This window comes from Lycorma delicatula, chromosome 10, assembly GCF_047948215.1.
Source record: "Lycorma delicatula isolate Av1 chromosome 10, ASM4794821v1, whole genome shotgun sequence".
Taxonomy (NCBI): Eukaryota; Metazoa; Arthropoda; class Insecta; order Hemiptera; family Fulgoridae; genus Lycorma; species Lycorma delicatula.
In genome coordinates this window covers 70,193,629-70,213,429 of record NC_134464.1, presented here as the reverse complement: position 1 = coordinate 70,213,429, position 19,801 = coordinate 70,193,629, and the positions used below count along the sequence as shown (strand labels likewise).

The 19,801-nt window shown below is 28.3% G+C and overlaps 1 protein-coding gene across 1 annotated transcript in view; it reads right to left on the bottom strand.

Annotated features, from left to right (window-relative positions):
- Window positions 1-6,428: 6,428 nt before the first annotated feature.
- Ist1 (increased sodium tolerance 1-like protein) overlaps window positions 6,429-19,801 on the bottom strand; it is a 28,152-nt gene continuing 14,779 nt past the window's right edge. Inside the window, exons 5-7 of the mRNA XM_075376252.1 lie at window positions 14,861-15,052; window positions 11,375-11,431; window positions 6,429-7,936 (exon numbers count right to left, since the gene is read on the bottom strand). Of these exons, the coding sequence (XP_075232367.1) occupies window positions 7,730-7,936; window positions 11,375-11,431; window positions 14,861-15,052 (456 nt within the window). The 3' untranslated portion in view covers window positions 6,429-7,729. The remainder of the gene's footprint in view (window positions 7,937-11,374; window positions 11,432-14,860; window positions 15,053-19,801) is intronic.

Genomic DNA, 19,801 nt, shown 5'->3' with positions numbered 1-19,801 from the left:
TAAATTTCAGTATTTACCCCATACATCACAAAAATCCTGTGGTAATTAGAACACTGAAGCATATCTGCAATAGAATCTAGTCAATATTTTACTATTAAACAGTACATCATATCATTGTTTGATAACATCTAGAATTGGGTTAGAATGTATATTCACACATACAAAAAAAATAAATCTGTAAGAAATGAAAAGAATTTCAAGACATATTCTTTAAATGAAAGTACAGAAAAAATTAGTTTTAACATTTTTAACAAACCTGGGTCTAGAAATGCTTTGTTTTTGAATATAATGCACAAAAAATTTCTCTATGATTTCCCCTTCAAAGTAAAATGCCATACTGAAATTCTTGCAACATAAATTAAGGGATAAATTTGATGGTTTCATATGGTTTTTCAGCTGGAAAACTTAATGAAAAAATAACCCCTAGAAAGATGTTTAAAGTAATTTTCAAGAAAATTATTGGTGTCACAAAACACTTTTTTTATACTTTATAATAACACTTTTTTTAAACTCTGAAAGTACTGAAAAAGAGTTCAGATTTGGAATCCTTCTTTAATGAATCTTTGTTGTTATTTATAATGTGCAACTATTGTATTTCCATTACACTATTCATAAACAAAAATTATGTCTGTATATTTTTCAGCTGAAAACTGAAAAGATATTTATAGAAAGTGACCATCAAGCACTCTTTTATTTTCTGTTTTAATCTCAGAGGATGAATGAGTACAATATGTATGTAAATGAAGTATATACTCTTGTACAGTCTCAGGTCGACCATTCCTGAGATGTGTGGTTAATTGAAACCCAACCACCAAATAACACCGGTATCCATTAATTAATATTCAAATTTGTATAAAAACTGGCCTTTACTAGAATTTGAACCTTAGAACTCTCAACTTTGAAATCAGCTAATTTGCATTGATGAGTTCACCACTAGACCAACCCAGTAAGTATTATTTATATTCAAGCACTTTAATATATTTAAATTTTGAAAACATATTCAAATATGATACACAAATTTCAATGGTGACCAGCAAGCAGTTTATTACAGCAAACTTGCAAAATAAAAAATGTATCAATTTATTTCTCATAAGTATTTATAAAAAATAAATTTTCAATTCATAATATTTTTAAAAGAGCACAATGAAATTTAAATTGATTATTTATTTGGTCCTAATTTTTTTAATGGCGCAGTTAATCAAGAGAGTTATTCGAGAATGAACGATGAGTGGTTGATTCCAGAATTAAAGGTAAAAGGGATCAGTGAAATCATTGCTTCAGCAAGATGGTAATTTCAGCACATTTTGCTTTGAATGTTTACAGACACCTCAATGAAATTTTTCTGAATCGTTGGATCAGATGTAAGTCAAAAGAGTTAACGACTCATGCTTCATTGCCAGCAAGAAGCCCTGACCTCACCGCACCTTGTGACAGTTATATCTAATAATTGATTTTTGTTTTTATGAGGCTTGGCGGATAAATTTTGCACATATATGCATAGCATGGGAATGAAATAAAAAATGAATAAAAGACCAATACATTAGCTACAAAATACCATATTTATTTTTCAATATAATCCCCATTTACACTGGTACACAACATGTGACAAGTTTTATCATTCTGTCACTGAAAGATTCTGGCGGTCTTTCTCGGATCCCAGTGGCCACAAATTCATTCACGTCATTGTCGGTGGTGTAATGATTACCTCTTGAGACAAGGGAAGAAGTGGAAGCCACATGGAGCCAAATCCAACATGTATGGTTGATGTGGAATAGGTTCAAACTACAGCTTGCAAAGAGTTTGTATGGTACCTATCATGCATAGATTTTATGGTAATCCAATTGCTCGATATGGCCTAAATGAATAGCGATGCATTGCCAGTCACTTTAAAGCAAATCATCCGATGCCTTTTCAAATTTTTCTCGTTAGTCACAGAAATGGGTCATCCACTGCGAGGTGTGTCCTAAATTGTTGTTTTACCAGCTTCACATTCCCAAAATTTCATAGCCCACCTATCCACAGTACTCCTGTCAACAGTTTTACTACCATAAACCGCTTTAAAATGATGAAAAATATTTTTAGGATTCAAATTTTCTGTTAAAAATTCAATCGCACTGTTTTAACAGTGTTGACATGTTGGCCATACTCGACTCTTTAACTGCTACTGAAAACAAACAGGTAAACAGATTTCAATACATTATTGCAGGTTTGTAGAGGAGGATTTTAGCTATAATGTGCTGCCACGCCCAACTCGATAATAGCACCCATGGAGACTTTTGTCTCCATGCAGCATGCTAGTGTGCAAAATTTATCAGCCGAGCCTTGTAATAAAAGTCAAATCTTAACTTCCTTTCATGATCAGATGACCGTAATTCATTTTCTCAGAATTAAATTCTCCATAGATATTTTGGTAACTTTTATTTGTTTACTGGCAATTACATGAAGTTACTATACAACAAACTTAAAATTAAAAAAAAATGTGTTTTGTCACCAATAATTTTTATTTTACAATAACTTCCTCAGAAATTGCTAGATACAGATGTAGGACCTATTTTAATCAGTTTTTCAAGTGAAATACCAATTGAAATCATCAAATTTATAACTTAAGTACGAATAATTCAGTATGGTTTTACTTTTCAAACAGAGATCAGCCCGAAATGTTTTGCAAGCTATATCTCAAAAACAAAATATGCCCAGACCCATGTTAATATGACCTGTATTTCTTTATTTTCACATGTAGAACATGTTTTGAAGTGCTTTCTGTTTTTTCATGAGACATCCTGTATATACATACATCTACACTTGATGAGATTATGTTATAACAAACCAAAATAATTCACATAGCTGTTTTAACATAATTACCGCTATACACTCATACTATAAATTAACTTATTGTAACCTGAAAGGAAGTGACAGTATTTCAGAATACTAACTAGAATAATACTTTAGTTAGCTAACTAAATAAGAAGAGGCTTCATCAAATAAGAGATTCTTAACTGCTTTCAAACTCCCATTTTGTGTCTTTACATTTACTATATATATATATATATATATTAATAACAATAGATATACAACTATAGATGATAATAATAAGCAAGCTAGAAAATTGCATTCTAGATATAATTTATTCATAAAAATTGGTTATTTCACTTTCTGCTTTATTTTTCCTTCACCATTCAGTACTTTTATAACTATTTTAACAGTTAATTTTATAACAGTGTGTAAAATGTTAAACATACCTCAGTATATTTTTAATTAGTTTCCAAATAAAATGTTCTCTGTGAAAGTATGAAACGTGAGAAAAAAGTAAAAAGTGGAAGATTTTATCTTTATAAATGCGTATCTATTGAGCACTGAGAAAGAATTAAATAAACCAACCTGTGTATATTATATGGTAATTTAGAAACTACAGAAAAACTGCAACATCTCTAATATCTTATCTTAATTTTTTCTTCACTGTCTAGCTCTAACCCATAAACAGATGTCAAATTGAAAAGGGAGGTTTAATTGGTATTTCTCTACATATTTATTTTCATCAATCTTAAATCAACTCCTGAAACCATCACTGCTCTTTTCTGCTAAATGAAGTCTCCTAAAATTAACTTCTGCAGTACATCTCCAGATTTGTAAACCAAAGTACAATTTGGATTTCACTGTAATAAATTATGCAAGGCTTAACAAACATTTACTGCAGAATCTAATTGCATTCAGTAAACAATTTTTTCTCAGAAATATTTTTACTTAAACATCAATATGGTGTTTACTGATTGCAGCTAATTTACAATCCCAGGAAAATTATAATCTGAATACTTAAATAGCTTAGAAAATAATATATAACTTTTTTTAAATTTTAAAGTGGGATTTTCAGTAATGTATGTACATTACTGTCCACATTTTTTTTTTGTGGAAAAAATGAGAGCTGAACTGAGAGCTACATGTATGCTAAATCCTCTTTGTCTTAATATTTCTGGCTGTACTTAAATATAACATTTTTTTTTAATTTCTACACTGCATATGACAAGATAATAACTACAATAAAAAGGACAATGTCATTATTACAACATTTTTAAGTAGTTAAAAATTTATTTATTAATAAAACAAAAGTTTAACTAATATTTTACAAAAATAAGTAATAACATAAAAATTTCATAAACAATTATTCAAATATAAAAAAAAAATATAGGATTTCTATTAACAAACAACTTTTTCTTAAAAATAAGCAATAATACTTTATTATAAAATAACAATTATTTTTGAAATTAATAACTTTTCTACTTTTTGATATATATTCTTTGTTCTACTTTAGGCAATAAACTAATACATGGAATCGCATTATAATACAATAAAGAGTCAAATCATCAAATTGAAATCTAATTAATTTCAATTAATGGTGATTAGTAATATTAAAATGATTAAATAAAATTAGTGAAAAGACATAATAATATTGACAATTATTATGAATGAAAAATGACAATACCAGCATTATTTACAAAATGACATGATAAGATCAAGGGCAATAATACAGGAAGGAAGGAAGGAAGGATTAGTAGGCATAGTTTTATGCAATATGTGTCAATTAGGAAAAGACTACCCAAACTGGTTTACAGCTACTCCTATCAGATATCATTGGGAGCAGTGCCTGTTCAAGTCCTGATATCCTCAGCAAGGTGAAGCTAGCAGAAGGTTTACACAAATAACTGATAATAGAGAAGGGATCAAAGATACGTAAAAGTATTGGATAATAAAAAAAAGATACATCCACCTATTAAGGTAGTTTATTACAGATATTAATTTATTACGAGAATATGAAAACAAAAGAGCCTTGCTTTATGTTAAAGAATTATGAATATAAAGAACAGGAGAGCAAGATAGAAATGGAAAATATAGAATGTTATACCTGAAGTTAAAAAGTAAATGTTACTCTCAACTAATAAGTTGAAAAGACCAATTTTCAATTTTATTGCTTGACTATTTGCAACATTGTTATTAAAATATATATTTTCTAAGTTGTTTATAAATGTGTCTTCTATTATACTCAATAAAGCTTTTGATAAGATTTTATGAAAGAAGGAGAAAATTCCTTTGTAATTATTAACATCAATTTTATCTTCTTTTTGTGAAGTGGATAAATGAGAGGAAAATGTGTCAATCTTCTGGTTTTTTTTGTCTTCCAAATGTTTTCAATTAATTTCCCCAATTGATCATATATGTCTTCATTAGCTAATTTTAAAAAGTTCCACAGTTATCAAGTCATCACCAGATGCTATATTATTTTTTAAAGAACAGAGTTTTTTAGTTAACATTAACTCCTACTCTTTTTTATTTTGGAAATATAAGCGATGGGCTTGATATTCTTTTAATCTAGATTTAAAGCTTTGCCAAGTCTCCAGAAGCTTCAATTTTTCAAAAGTTTTGAGAATTTTTGTTGCTCCATTTTTCCAAAGATCTGCTCTTTTTGGAGCAATTTATTATTTCATCATATTTTTATTTACTTTTGGCTTTCCCTAATTAAATTTATTTTCTGCATTTTAAATTCTTTCTTTCATTTCAGATCAATTATTATAGTTATGTTAGAATTTTTTGTTATTAATCCTGGATTTATTTATTTAATTTTAATTTCTCGGTGTTATACAATAATTATTATTTTTGGGGATGAATATTACTTTACTTTAAAAACTGATTAAAATCAAAATTTTAATTTTTTTTTACTTTCACAATCTGTATTTCTATAGTAAACTTCATATGCACTGCCTCATGATCCAACTGAAACTGACCTAGTTGAGTATCTGAAAATTTCCATATTTTAAAAATGTTGGGCTTTATTTAAAATGTGCTGACTGTATTCTCAGTTGAAGTTTTACCAATTTTCTATTAATCACTCACTATATTACTAGAATTTTTGGAACTGTTTTTTTAAGAACTTCTAAAATGTATCTACTTTATTTGTTTTCTAGTTTCTTATTATCTTCATTGATATGAGTATATATATTTAAATTATTCTTATTTTGTTTTAATAATTTTTTTTTTACTAACAATATAATTTTTATAAGGTAGGGAAGGATTTGATAATGGTTGTAACAAATGTTGCAGCTATTGAAAAAAAAAAGATTAAAAAACAAGTTTTCCAATTATTAAACAAGGACAAAGAACACTGTAAACCCATCAATTTACATAATAGTACTTCTCAAATCTACTGATTCATTATCAGTTATTTAAGTATAATTTCCAGTAACATAATAGAGTATTTATTTAATTGGTGAATTAATGGATTTGAAATGTACTTATTATACAAATTAATTACATTGAGTTTGCTATTTGGTGTGTTTATGAAGGTTATTTATTATATTCATATATAGCTCGTATGCAATAAATATAAAATTAAGTAATTAAAAAATGTAGTAATAAGGTAGTAAAGTAAATATATAAAGTTGAAGAAATAAAAAATATTTTATTAAAATGGTTAATGAATTTGATTAATTAGTTGTCTCTTCTTGTAATAACAATACAGAACAAAACATGGTAAAGAAAACTATAGGTGGTTGTCAAGTTTCCACAACAAGCATGCAATTTCATTCAACCTCATTTATAAAGAAACAGAAGACATTGAACATAACACAATAATTAATGATTGAACTAATAATTACACAGAATACTGCAAGAAACTTTGATGAGATGGTTTAGTATTTTAGAACAATTATCAAACAAAATTATTAAAAAATGAAAACTGTTTTAAACTGAAGAAAGGCTTATCATTTAAATTTAAGTGGTTTAGAGAAAGAAAATTATAAAAACCAATAGGAATCGGTAAAATTAAAAACCACAATGTGCATTAGTTTAAAATAAAATACATTAGCTAGTAAAAATACATGAACGACTTTAAAGAAAGTAAAATATGGACTTTTAATTCATATAGTAACTTGTGATCATGGAATAAATCACAAGGGAATTAGCATATTTGGAAATTGATGGCTTAAAAGCATGTTTGTGTATGTGTGTGTGTGTATATATGTGTATATATATATATATTATATATATATATATGTGTGTGTGTGTGTGTGTGTGTATCTGTGTGTGTGTATCTGTGTGTGTGTGTATGTGTATGTGTGTGTAATCTAATTTTGAAAAGCAGCTGAAGGTGATAGTACGTATTTGCTATAAAGTGATTTAGCTTTTACAACTAATAATTTTTTCATTTATTTGTCTTATTGCTATAAGACAATTGTGTTTTTGCTTAATATTATATGGTAAAGTTATTACTGCAAGTACTACAGGTGTGTCATCTGCCAAAATCACATATTTAATTTAAATAATTTTTAAAAACCATCAAACATGATATACAATGCTAATATAAATAAATTTCAGGATAATGAAAATTACACTGTTTGAAATTTATAATGGTAAGGCAATATTGCAGTCAAATTCAAAAAACATGTCATAGTAAACGGATTAGAAAAATTGAATCAAGTTCAGTTGAATTATAACAAGTATAAAATGAAACATTCTTAATTCTACATCCATTACTCAGAAAAAAATATTGAAGCTGTAACTAGAAAATATAACATTATTATAACGTTTTATTAAAAAGACCGTCTAAAATTAAATCCATGATTCAGCAGCTAATTTTCTTATAACTAAAAAAAAGGATATTAATATATACATATTAATAACATAAATTATCACAAATAAAATAAAATAATGTTATTAAAACTTAATGCAGAAAAAAAAATTATTATTCTCTTCTCTTAAGCTCTTCAAATCTCCTAGTGATATCATCAAAATCTATTTCATTGTCATCATTAGTATATTCTGAATTTTCATTATTCCTATTTTCTAAATTAGGCAATATATCATCACTAGGAACTGCTGGAAGTTCTGGTAGTAATGTATCACATGGTGTCATTTTTGCACGTGGGGCAGGTTTTGGTAGAACATTACTCTGCACAAAAAAAAATTTATAAATTTCATGTTATATATCATAATATAAGCAATTATTCTGTAATATAAGCATTATATATAAAGCATATGCTGCGAATACTGCATTATCTAATAATATTTTGAATATAAATTTTCAATGCTACTAAGTGGAGACAGAGTGCACAACTTATTTTTTCAAACAAAAATGGCTATGTTGTGTTATACTATTTATCCCAGTTTTTATCATGCATGTAAAGCACTTGAGTTACTAATCAGAGTTATGTTTCTTTTTTTTAGAGTAACAATAGATATTTATTGACAATTTGAATATCAACTGCATTCTAGTGGGCTTGGCATGCTAATAATAAATACATTCAGTTAACGACGGGAAACTACTTTATGGCAAGTACAGCTGATAAAGATAACTGTTAACTGCAGCAAGCCAGTACAAAAGTACATTACAATGAATAACAAACACTAAAGAAAATTTGTGTTGAAGAAAAAATAATTTCTCATATATTATTGACACCTCGATCTCTTTATACCGTCGGGCTTCTTTGTAAGTTCTTTGAACATTTCATTAGTAAGTTTCTCTTTTAGAGAATGAAAGTGTTGAAAAAGAAGCTAAAATTACATAGCCATGGGAATGTTAAAATTTTGAAGGTAAATAATTCAATACATCATTAGAATTTTCTAAATTTACTACTCAAATCAATAAAAAAGTAAGTCATATATTATAGGATCTGATCTAATATATAATACACTGTAAGAATAATAAAAATAAAAAAACATATTTAAGAACTGTCATAAAACTTTTCATGGTGCTACTTGATTTACAATTATGAAAGAGCTGAAGTATAATACAAATGATGACAATTACTTTATCATGAAAATAGATTAAAACAAAAATAATTACCAATAATAAATCACGGGATAAAAATAAATTTGAAGTTAAAGAGTGTGAAAATAATCGGAAAATGAATTAAAATCTCTGGTAACCAACTTTCTTCAACTATCATCACTTATGTGAGGTAGATAATATAACCAAATATGTTGTTAGTAATTGTGGCTTACTATTTTATAAATTACTATGAAATATATTCTAAAAATTATTTCCAACAAGTATAAAAAAAGAGTAAAAGATTTTATCATATGATTAAGTTATACCCATTACTTCTTCATACTACTCACATTCATGCAAATATTTTACCAGTTACCAAGCAAAGTAGTGCTTTTGCACTATAAGAATTAGTAGACACTCAAAACAAAATAGTGGCAATAAGGTAAAAAAGTAAAGCACTTAAAGTCTCCCACTTTAAGTGCTCAAGTAAAGTCTTTCCTGTAACATGGGCCCATGTTATTATTATGCAGAATAGCAAAACACTTATGAGCTCTCTTGATTTTTTTTTTGGCTTGGCTTTTGAGGATTTTTTTAACTTTGATTTGATCTATAGAACAAATTCTCGTAACTGAGTATCACTCCATTCCTTCTCAATAGGCACATCTGTGATGCTATTTCTGAATTTCCACTACCACTATCTGACAAGCTGAGAATTATAAAATAAACATAAACACAAAAATTATTAATTAATCAAACCACTTTGTCCTACTATCTACAATAAGCAGTTAGATTATGCATCTCACCATTTGTGAAAGTAACTATGCTAAGATTAATGTTTTATCAGCACTAAACATGGGCAAGAATGATGATTTATAAATTGCTGCTAACTCCTTGTGCATGTGTTGTACTGCTATGGCAACACTGTTTTCAGTAAACTGACAGTCAATTTTGAAATAAACACATTATGTTATGTTTCACTACAAATTACTAGTAAACCCATGGAAAAATGGAAAATAAATAAAATAACATAAATAAGACATAATTTAAATTTGTTTCAACTTCTACAAACACATTTTAATCTGAACCAAATATTTAACTACTCTACCACCACCAGTAAAAGGAAAGTAAGGCAATAAATCCCAAAAATTTATGCATATAGTTAAGATTTTAGAAACAAAAAAGTCATTAAAAAATGGGATCAACTTGAAATGTTGAAATTCAACATTTTCTAGATTATTTTACTAAAATAAAAACTGATAAAAATTAATATTTAATAATAAAAAAGAATATGAACAATTTTATAATATTATATACTTATTATTAGAAATCATAACTAAAAACTGATCTCTGCTAATTAACATCTGTATTATAATTTTGATATTATTTACATACATTTTGGGAATTCAAGGTTTGAAATGTTAATCTTGATTACACTTTGTATTATGAACAACAGATGTTTTTAATCTTTATTACACTTTTTACTACTAATCACATTTTTTTCATACCACACCAGCTGTCAGGGGGGCTGGCTCTGCCTCCTGGACTCTCAGTGCATTTGTATCCTCATGTTTGTGAGAATACTAAGTATTTTAAGAAAAGAAATATTAGTATGTAGAAAATATTTTTCTCAACATTTTGGGGTTTTTATATCTAAAATAGGTTTAAGGAGCATATATAATATTTAATAGCTTTTAATAAAAATATAATGTTTAATGCTAGCCGTATCATCAATAATAGGGCTTGGGGATGGCCATTTTCTTTGTTTAGTCGTGTGTGTGTGTGTTCATGTGAGGTTATGTTAGTTGCCAGTCCAGCTGCTGCTACTGGCACAAAGTGGGCCCTGTGATACGCAAGCCAGATGCGTGCCAACAAAACTCTCCCACTATATAAAGAATTTTTTTTTTACTGTTAAATATTAACTAATAATCCCTTTCTTTTATTAACGACACTAAATAAACAAAATTAATAAATAATAATAAGTAAATAAAAATACAAATATCAATATAAATAAAAATAATATACGCTTAAAAATTAAGTTAAATAATCTGTAAATTAATTGGCAATGGACTGCTTCTAGTGAGAGAGTTGCCATACGCAGCTGCCTGGTGCACTACCATTGGTCTGTTCTGCACCAATAGCAGCTAAAATAAAAATGTAAGCACATATGACAAACATACAAACAAATTAATTCACGCACCAACATTTTTTATGGGAAAGACCTATATTTTCTCAAACAATCTAAAACATTTAACTTTACCGCACAATAATAGTTCATACATACAATTTATAATATTAAAAATATAAGGCATGCAATTATAAAAATAAAATTTGATATGAATGGTCAGGCAAAAAAAAAGTTGAATAACAACACTATGATTAATAAATCTAAACATTAATGATGACTTTTATTAAGGGTATGCATGTTTTTGGAGTAGTGGCTTTTTGCTCACAGCCTTGAATTAATTGATAAATATACTTACCAAAACTGTATTTACAGTATGTATCATTTTTCTTTAACTTAACAAAATAATTTTCACAATGCTGACTTATACAGTTGGATTTATGGTACTTGCACATGCATAAAAATTTACAACCAAATAAATGTGTTAATTAACTTACCTGCTTATTTTTATCAGTTGTGGCAGATGAATCATTACTGTTCGAATTTGAAGGATACTGAAATTAAAATAAAAATAATTTTTAAAAGTGTAACAATCAATTAACTTTAAAAAAAAATCAACTTTGTATTTTTGCTGGTAAAAAAAAAACAAAAAACGAACAACAAAGTTACTTTCCTGCCATTTGTTATTTACTCTTATAAAGTGGAAAAATAATGATATATGAAAAAATTCAAAAAATCAAGAAACAGTAAAAATATTGTTCTTTCATTTGTTTTACATAATTCTTAAAAAAAATCTATTTTTTATTCATAGTTCACTGCTACATATACTCAGTTTTCTGTATTCAAATAAATTTCTGAAATTTTAAATACTATTTTGTATCACAAAAGTAGAGTAATATTATAAAACGTAAGCTTGATAAGTAACAGTATATAATTTGTAAATGAAAATACATCTTCTTATAACTGATGTTAACAAAAAGCATTGTTTTTGTCAATAAAGGTCACCATTACTAATTTAAATCGCAATGTCAGAATAATGTGATAATTCAATAAACAGGATGACTGGTAGGTAATGCAGTCATGTAAAATTGAATCACTCACGATATTTTGTATAACACTACAAAAGTTCTACCATTATTATTTAATAGTAATTCGAGCATTACAAGGTTCACTACATTAGCTCAGATTACAATAGTATACTGTACTTGAAATATGGTAAAGGTAAGTAATATGAAAACTGATATTGATGAAATTCTTTGCTCTATTTTAAGCAAATATAGATTATTGTCCTTCAGATAAAATCAACACAACTTTTACTAAATGTTACATTTGCTACTTTTGTTGTTACTCCCTTCAATAAAAAGATTATCTACTTTATTTCTTATAATTATAAAACTGTTTCATCATTATCAACATTTTCTAAATTATTGTCAAAAAGTCATTAATTTGATGGACTATGTAAGTTTAATATAGATAAAACTATTAATATGTGCACACATCCATCCAGTATTATTTCATGAACAATAATATTAACATTTCTGTTACCCATAATGTAAATTTTTAGATGTCTTTTTAATGAACCAAACTGATTGTGTTTGCAACATGATCACACCATATTGTTTAGCTATGAAGCAGTACCTTAATCACTTACTATATACAGCATCAATTTTAAATGTTTATTGTACAAGGTTTGTTCATTAAACAACTAAACATTTTTAATTACGCACCAAAAAAGATATTTAGTGACATATGGTTGGCAGCAATGTGTTCAGCATAATCTCCTCTGTAACCATACGTTCTTGGATTGTTGATATCATGTTTAGTTTTTTGGTTATTGTTATTTGAATGCAACATGTTTAAGTGTTAAATTTACCATGAAACTGAGGAAAACTTCCACAGAAACATTTCAACTTCTGAAACAAGTTCATGGAGGTGATTCTCTTGTTTGTACGGAATGTTAGGAATGATTTTCATGATTTAAAAATCAATCAACTGAAGATGACCCTCAATCAGGAAAGCCTTCAACTTCAACTGATGACACCCGTGTTTAGAAAAATGATCTGGTGCAAGTAAATCACCGATGAGCTGTCAGAGAATTTGCAGAAGAAGTTAGCATCTCAACTGGATCATGCCATGAAATTTTGACAGAAAAATTGAACATACATGAATTGCAGCAAAGTCTGTTTCTCGTTTGATGACTGAACAGCAGAAAAAACATTATGTGGATGTTTGTCTGCAACTTTTTGAACAAGCCAATGACAATGAAACATTCATGCAAAGGATCATAATGGGAGATGAAAGCTGGATTTACGGCTACCAACGCTGAGGCAAAAGTTCAATCATCAAAAAATCACAATTATAAAAATCGCTACTAACACTTAAACACGTCGCACTCAAGTAACAATAGCACAAAAACTAAATGAGATATCCACAATCCAAGAACATCTATTTATAGAGGAGGTTAAGCAAAACACACAATGTTCCCACCTCTACTAAATATCTCTATTGGTGAGTAATTATTAATGCTTGATTATTTTCTGAACAGACCTCATACAGTTATATACTTCCATAAAAAATACAGTACTTGAAAATGACAAAATGAGTCTTCAAAACAAAAAACAGGATGTCAAATTTTTGTTTGACTAATATAGTACAGACATTAGGAGCAAGGTGCTTTTTCCTCTACTTACAATAGTACATCTACTCCTCCACAAGCAACTTACAATAACTGTTCGACTATAACTATTATTAAAATTTTATCAACATACTTATTACTTTTATTAAAAGAAAACATTAATGTAATTTTAAATAAACTGATTACAAAATTTTATAGAGAATTAGTAATTTAAAAAAAATAGAAACATAAAGTACTTTGCTCCTAGCTGAAGCATTAACTAATGTGAAACTAGCTCTTGCTAACATGAAAATTATTATGTTTTTTGATATGAAACAAGATTTTTTTACTTATAAATGATTATGCGGGCGTTTTGCGCATATACACACACACACACACACTCTCTCTCTCTATCTCTATCTATCTATCTTAAGATAGTTAATTAAATCTAGATCATTGAATCCATCCACCATAAGCAACAAAACTAATTTTTTTTAAAACAATTTTCATTTCTTGAGCAGCACGATCAAATGTGATATAACACTACAAATTTATTAAAAGGATTCACTGTTTAAATAAAATTCCTTTCTAAGGAGCTTTTGGAGCTAATTAACAGCACCTTTTTTAGTAGAGTTTTCCCTTTTACACTTTATTCTTTGATACATTTTTTTTCAAATTCAGACTAAATATAAATTTAAAAAACCTTTCTTAAAGTGTTCAAAGTAATCTAAATTATATTTATTGGCATCAACTTAAAAACTGCAGTCAGTATAATGCATTTTCTTATGCCTTATCTCCTTATTTGATATTTAATTAAACAAAACATCTCCGAAAAGTCTGCATGTGAAAACACTGATCTAAGTGAATTTAAAATTTGCGCAAACATTATATGCAACCGCCAACAGAAAACATCATTTTAAAAGTATGAGTTTCCTATTCTTTGATCTTTGATACCTTACTTAAGAATGGTAAATTATACATCACAACTGCATCACAGAGCTGATTTTATACATTTGAATGTGATACAGTTAGAGAATTAGATTATTTTTAACAAGCCAAAAGATTTTAGAAAAAGATGTTTATTGGAAAATTAACACACACGTTATATTTTATATACAATTTATAACTTAAACAACTGAGTGTATTTAATTAATTTGAGTAAAAAAAAATTATTTTAATTCTCTTCTTCTCTCTTTTTCTAATATAATTTGTAACAAAGTTATTATTGTCAAAAAAAATAAATAAATAAATAAAATGTTATCTCTATAATATATTAAAAACAATGTAGATAACAAACTACTGACACAACTAAGCAAGAAATCATCAAATTAAAAAAAAAAAATATGTATAAATATTTTATATATCTCACCAGTGATGGTGGCTGAATATTCATAGGTTTGGCAGAATTATCACCATGTGAAATATCAGAATATGAAGGAGGTATATTGTAATTATAAGAAAATGCTTTTGGTGAAATCATTCCTTCAGGCGGTATATTTGATGATGCTGGCTGTGAAGGAGGAGGAGGACCTGGTGCTGTTGGTTGTTGAGGAGGAAATGTCTGGAAAAAAAAATAACAGCACAATTCTACTTTTATAAATGACAGCAGTCAATGTAATAATGAATATAAAATTAACATACTCGTAACATGTATAAAAAGGTAGTCAGATTAATTAAAGAAAACATAACAATAGAAAAAAAAGCGAGGCAAGGAAAATGTAACAGAATATTCATGAGTATGGATCTGGAGAGTAACAGAGATCAGGCATGTGAGACAAAAGAAAGGGAAAAGAAGAAGAAAGTAATCTAAGGTTGCTACAGAATGTTTGGAAAAAAAAAAGAAAAAGTGGATGACAGAAGGAAAGGAACAAAAGAAGAAAGTAATCTAGTTGTTACAGAATGTGGATACTGATTGGCTAGTGTGGTATGAAAAAAATGTGATAAGTTAAAAAAAGTAAAGATTAAAATCATCTATTATTCATAATACAAAATATGATCAAGATTAGCAAATCAAATGTTCAAATTTTAAAATTGATGTAAATAATAATAAAATTATAATAAAACTGTTAATTAGCAGAGATGAGTTTTTAGTTATGATTTCTAAAAAAAGTGAAAAAGTAAAAAAAGTGGATGACATCCACTTCTTTTTCTCTTCCAAACACATTTTATAGCTGCTTCATAGATGAATTATTTTTCAATAAAACATGCTATGTTTACCACTTTAATGGTTAAATAGACTTTTTTCAATAGCCTTACTTTAAACAGAAAATCTTGATTTTTTTTGTTTGCTCTTGAACTCAAAAATGATGAATCTTGTTCTTTATGAAAAGTAATCTTGTTTAAAAAAAAAATTAACCAATACTAATAACACATATGGAATAATCATTAGACACACACTCATAATTAATCGTGTTATTAATTTTAACTGATTAAGTAATGTTATTGACCTCTGATAACCTACAATCTTATCAAGTGAAGAAAGCTCATGCATTATGTTACTTTCAGAATTTCCAAGAATTTCTAGTTTTGGTCATCTTAAATTAATATACTACAAACACTACATAAAAAACTAAACATTAACATTCAAAAATGTAAAAACACAAAAATATATTAATTATTTATAACTACTCAGTCAATCAGTGCTATATACACAATTAGCATTATTTTATCATTAACTTTATAAATTAAAATCGATCTAGTGATTTTTTAGATACAACTTGATGAATGTTGAAGTAACCCAAGAAGCATATCAACATATGCACTTTTTTGTAATCCCCATTAGACAAAGATAAAGTGGCATTTCAGTTTTGCGCAACGGTACTAAAAATCTACCTTATGCCAGGATGTAACAAAAAAGAATTTTAAACAGTCAAGTACACAGTTCCTCTAGTGTATAGTAGATGAACTACATGGTTCCACCGAGTTGGTCTAGTAGTGAATGCGTCTTCCCAAATCAGCTGATTTGGAAGTCGAGAGTTCCAGCGTTCAAGTCCTAGTAAAGCCAGCTATTTTACACGGATTTGAATACTAGATCGTGGATACCAGTGTTCTTTGGTAGTTGGGTTTCAATTAACCACACATCTCAGGTATGGTTGAACTGAGAATGTACAAGACTACACTTCATTCACACTCATACATATCATCCTCATTCATCCTCTGAAGTATTAACTTAACGGTAGTTACCGGAGGTTAAACAGGAAAAAGAAAGAAAAGATGAACTACATGGAATCTTTTCTATAAGGGAGTAAACCTTTAACTGAATAATTTTTTCTTACTGCACATAAGTTGTAGGTGATTGGAGGAATGTAAAGTACAACTGTGTCACCTACTTTTTTAGCTGAATTAATACAAGACATATTATAAGTTAAAAACATTTTTTTCATATCAGTTTTTCGTATCTATGTAACCTACTGAATTAACGTGAACATGTTGAAAAAACCAATGGTGTCTGAATATAGAAAGACAGCAAAAGAAAAATAGAAAGAAAAGATAGAGTTCTTCCATGTTTGCTCCATGGATGAAAAATAAAGGAAATGTAAAAGAAGCACAAGGTAAGGGCAAAAAACATTTCTTTGTAGCAGTCGACTAAAAAAGGTTTTTAAATTCGTATTTACCTATGTATAATTTACCAAGTTGTTTAATACATTATTTATTTGAAAGCACTTAAAATTCGGAAAATTCTTGTACACCAACCATCGACACAAAACTTAAAAATCTATACAGGGATGATATGATAGTTACAAATAGCTGGAATATAGTCCAATCAAAGAAGCTGTTTACTGTTTTGCATGTAGATGCTTTGGAATGAACACTTACAGATACACTGGTGGAGTGATAGAGACTGCTTTCATTTCTTCAGGATATTCGTCTCGGAACAAAGTTTTAGAAAGGTTCAAAGTACACCAAAACACCAAATATCACCGTTCAAGTTTCGATAGTTAGGAAAGTTTTAAAACAAGCAAGGCAGTCACATCCAACATGATGTGCAAAAAGAAGCTGAATTAAAAATTAGAGAAAAACAGCATAAAAAAAATGTTATTTACATCAAGAAATTTATCGATATTGTTCGACTTTAGCAAAGGGAGGAAAACCACTGTGTGGGCTTGATGAAAGAGAAGATAGCAATAAAAAAGGGTTATTCCGTGAGATTGTGCAGCTGTTAAGAAAATATGATGCAGAATTTAATAAATATTTAGAAAATGCACCAAAATACTGCACTTATCTTTGTAATCTCATACAAAATGACATTTTACAGACTTTAAGAAATGTAATTTTACGAACAATCTAGGATGAAGTTAAAGATCATTCATTCCATTTCTGTTATTGCTGACAAAACTTCAGACGTAGGTCATCATGAGCAAATGTCAATCGTGCTTCTGTAGATCCCAAGAAATTCAGTACAGCCAACTGAGAGATTTATCTCCTTGGAACATTTGAAGCTCACTGATGCTGAAATGATTTTTGAAACTTTAAATAGTACTTAGGAATAAAAGGTGTTTCATGGGAGGCCACTGAGGCTGTATGCTTCGATGGAGCTTCAAACATGTCAGGTCATTTCACTGGAGCACAGTCAAGGTGTAAAGAGATGAAAAACTCTTATCTTATATCTTCACTTCTGTGGTCACTGCCTTAATCTCTCTCTTATAAGTGCTTGCACAAACCATAAAAATAATCCTGTAATTTTTTTACTTTTTTGGCATGATACAGTTATTTATAGTTTCATCAAAGGCAGTCTGAAAAGACATGCTTGTATTTGAGGAAATCGTGAAATTAACATACAACAAATTAAAAACCTTTAAATCATTGTCTGAGACACATTGGGCTTGTCATTCAGAAGCAGTCTCCATCGTGCATGAGTAGCTTGACTCTATTACAAAATCTATCGAGAAATCAGTTGAAGACGGATCTGATTCAAAAACATGAGCTAAAGCGTAAAATTAAACAAAAAAGCGTAAAGTTTCCAGTAAAAGAGATGATAATCCCAATATGGCATTTGTGGTTAAGGAAAAAAGAAGTTAAGCTATTTGTAATTAATGCTGTTCTACACAAGATGACCGAGCTGTTAAACGACAGATTTAGCCAAAAGATGAAGCAAATAATTTATTGTACAGGCAAACTGATGACGTTGGGATTAGGTGATTGCAAGCTGAATCAAAATGATTTTCAATGTCTTTCACCCTAATTTCATCTAAAGCCTTCAGAGCTGGAGGCGGATAGAAGACTTTTGAAAACAAAAAACCAAACATTTTCCACCTTCCAAGGCTCAGAAATGGTTAATTGGTTTTTCAAGCATGACAGGGGACAACATTTCCTAATTTTAAACAATTAATGACAAAATTTACCACGATTCCAACTACAAGCTGCTCTTTCAAGTGAAACTTCTCTTAAGCTTAGCATCATAAAAACAAAACTTTGCTCAACAATGGGGCAAGACTATTTAGAAAATTTGATAGGTCATTCATAGAGCAAGATCTTGGTGTTAATGTAGATCTCGATATGATTATCAATGAACTTAAAAAAATGATCCCATTCAACCATACAATGACATGGTAGTACTTGTAGATCAATGCCTTTATTTATAATTCATGAATGCTTTAAATAATTTTAAATTTATTATATTTAAAAAAAATTATATTAATAAAAGTTTAAATGCATTTATAAATAAATAACTTATTTTAAATTTTATTTTATATTTAATTGATAGCTTGCTTCAGTGACAGACGCATCACCAAAGACTAAATTTATGCTGGGGGAGGTGTTCGCAGGTGGCCTTGGCACCCACTCGAAAAAATCCTATGCACGCATGTCAATTATCAACAGTATCCAGAACTAAAGATGCAAATTGGTAATCTATAACATTCTTTAGCTTAAAAAACAATTTAATTTTTTAAGTAGTAAAGAGTATTACTAAAAAAGAATACTGTGTTCTGAAACAGCTGTCAATTTTTAAATAAATTTTGTGAAAATCGAACAACATATTTTGTTTATTTTCTTTTTATTATTAGATACTAGTCAATTATATTTTTGTGATTATATAATACAGCCAGTTTGCAAAATAAAATGCTGTTACATGTATGATTGATCACTTATGTGTACTAATCTTACAGTCCCTACAATCTGTTCATTCATACTACATAACAATATACTTTATTTTACTTTTTTGACTGTTTACAGTAATTTTACAATTTTAGTAAAGAATATCGTCTGTGCCAAAAATCACCTTTCCACTTTTATGGCTTTTTAAACTCATGTGGTCAAGAAGCAATGAAAAATAAAAAGTGTGTATTCTAACTACTCATAGGAAGTATGT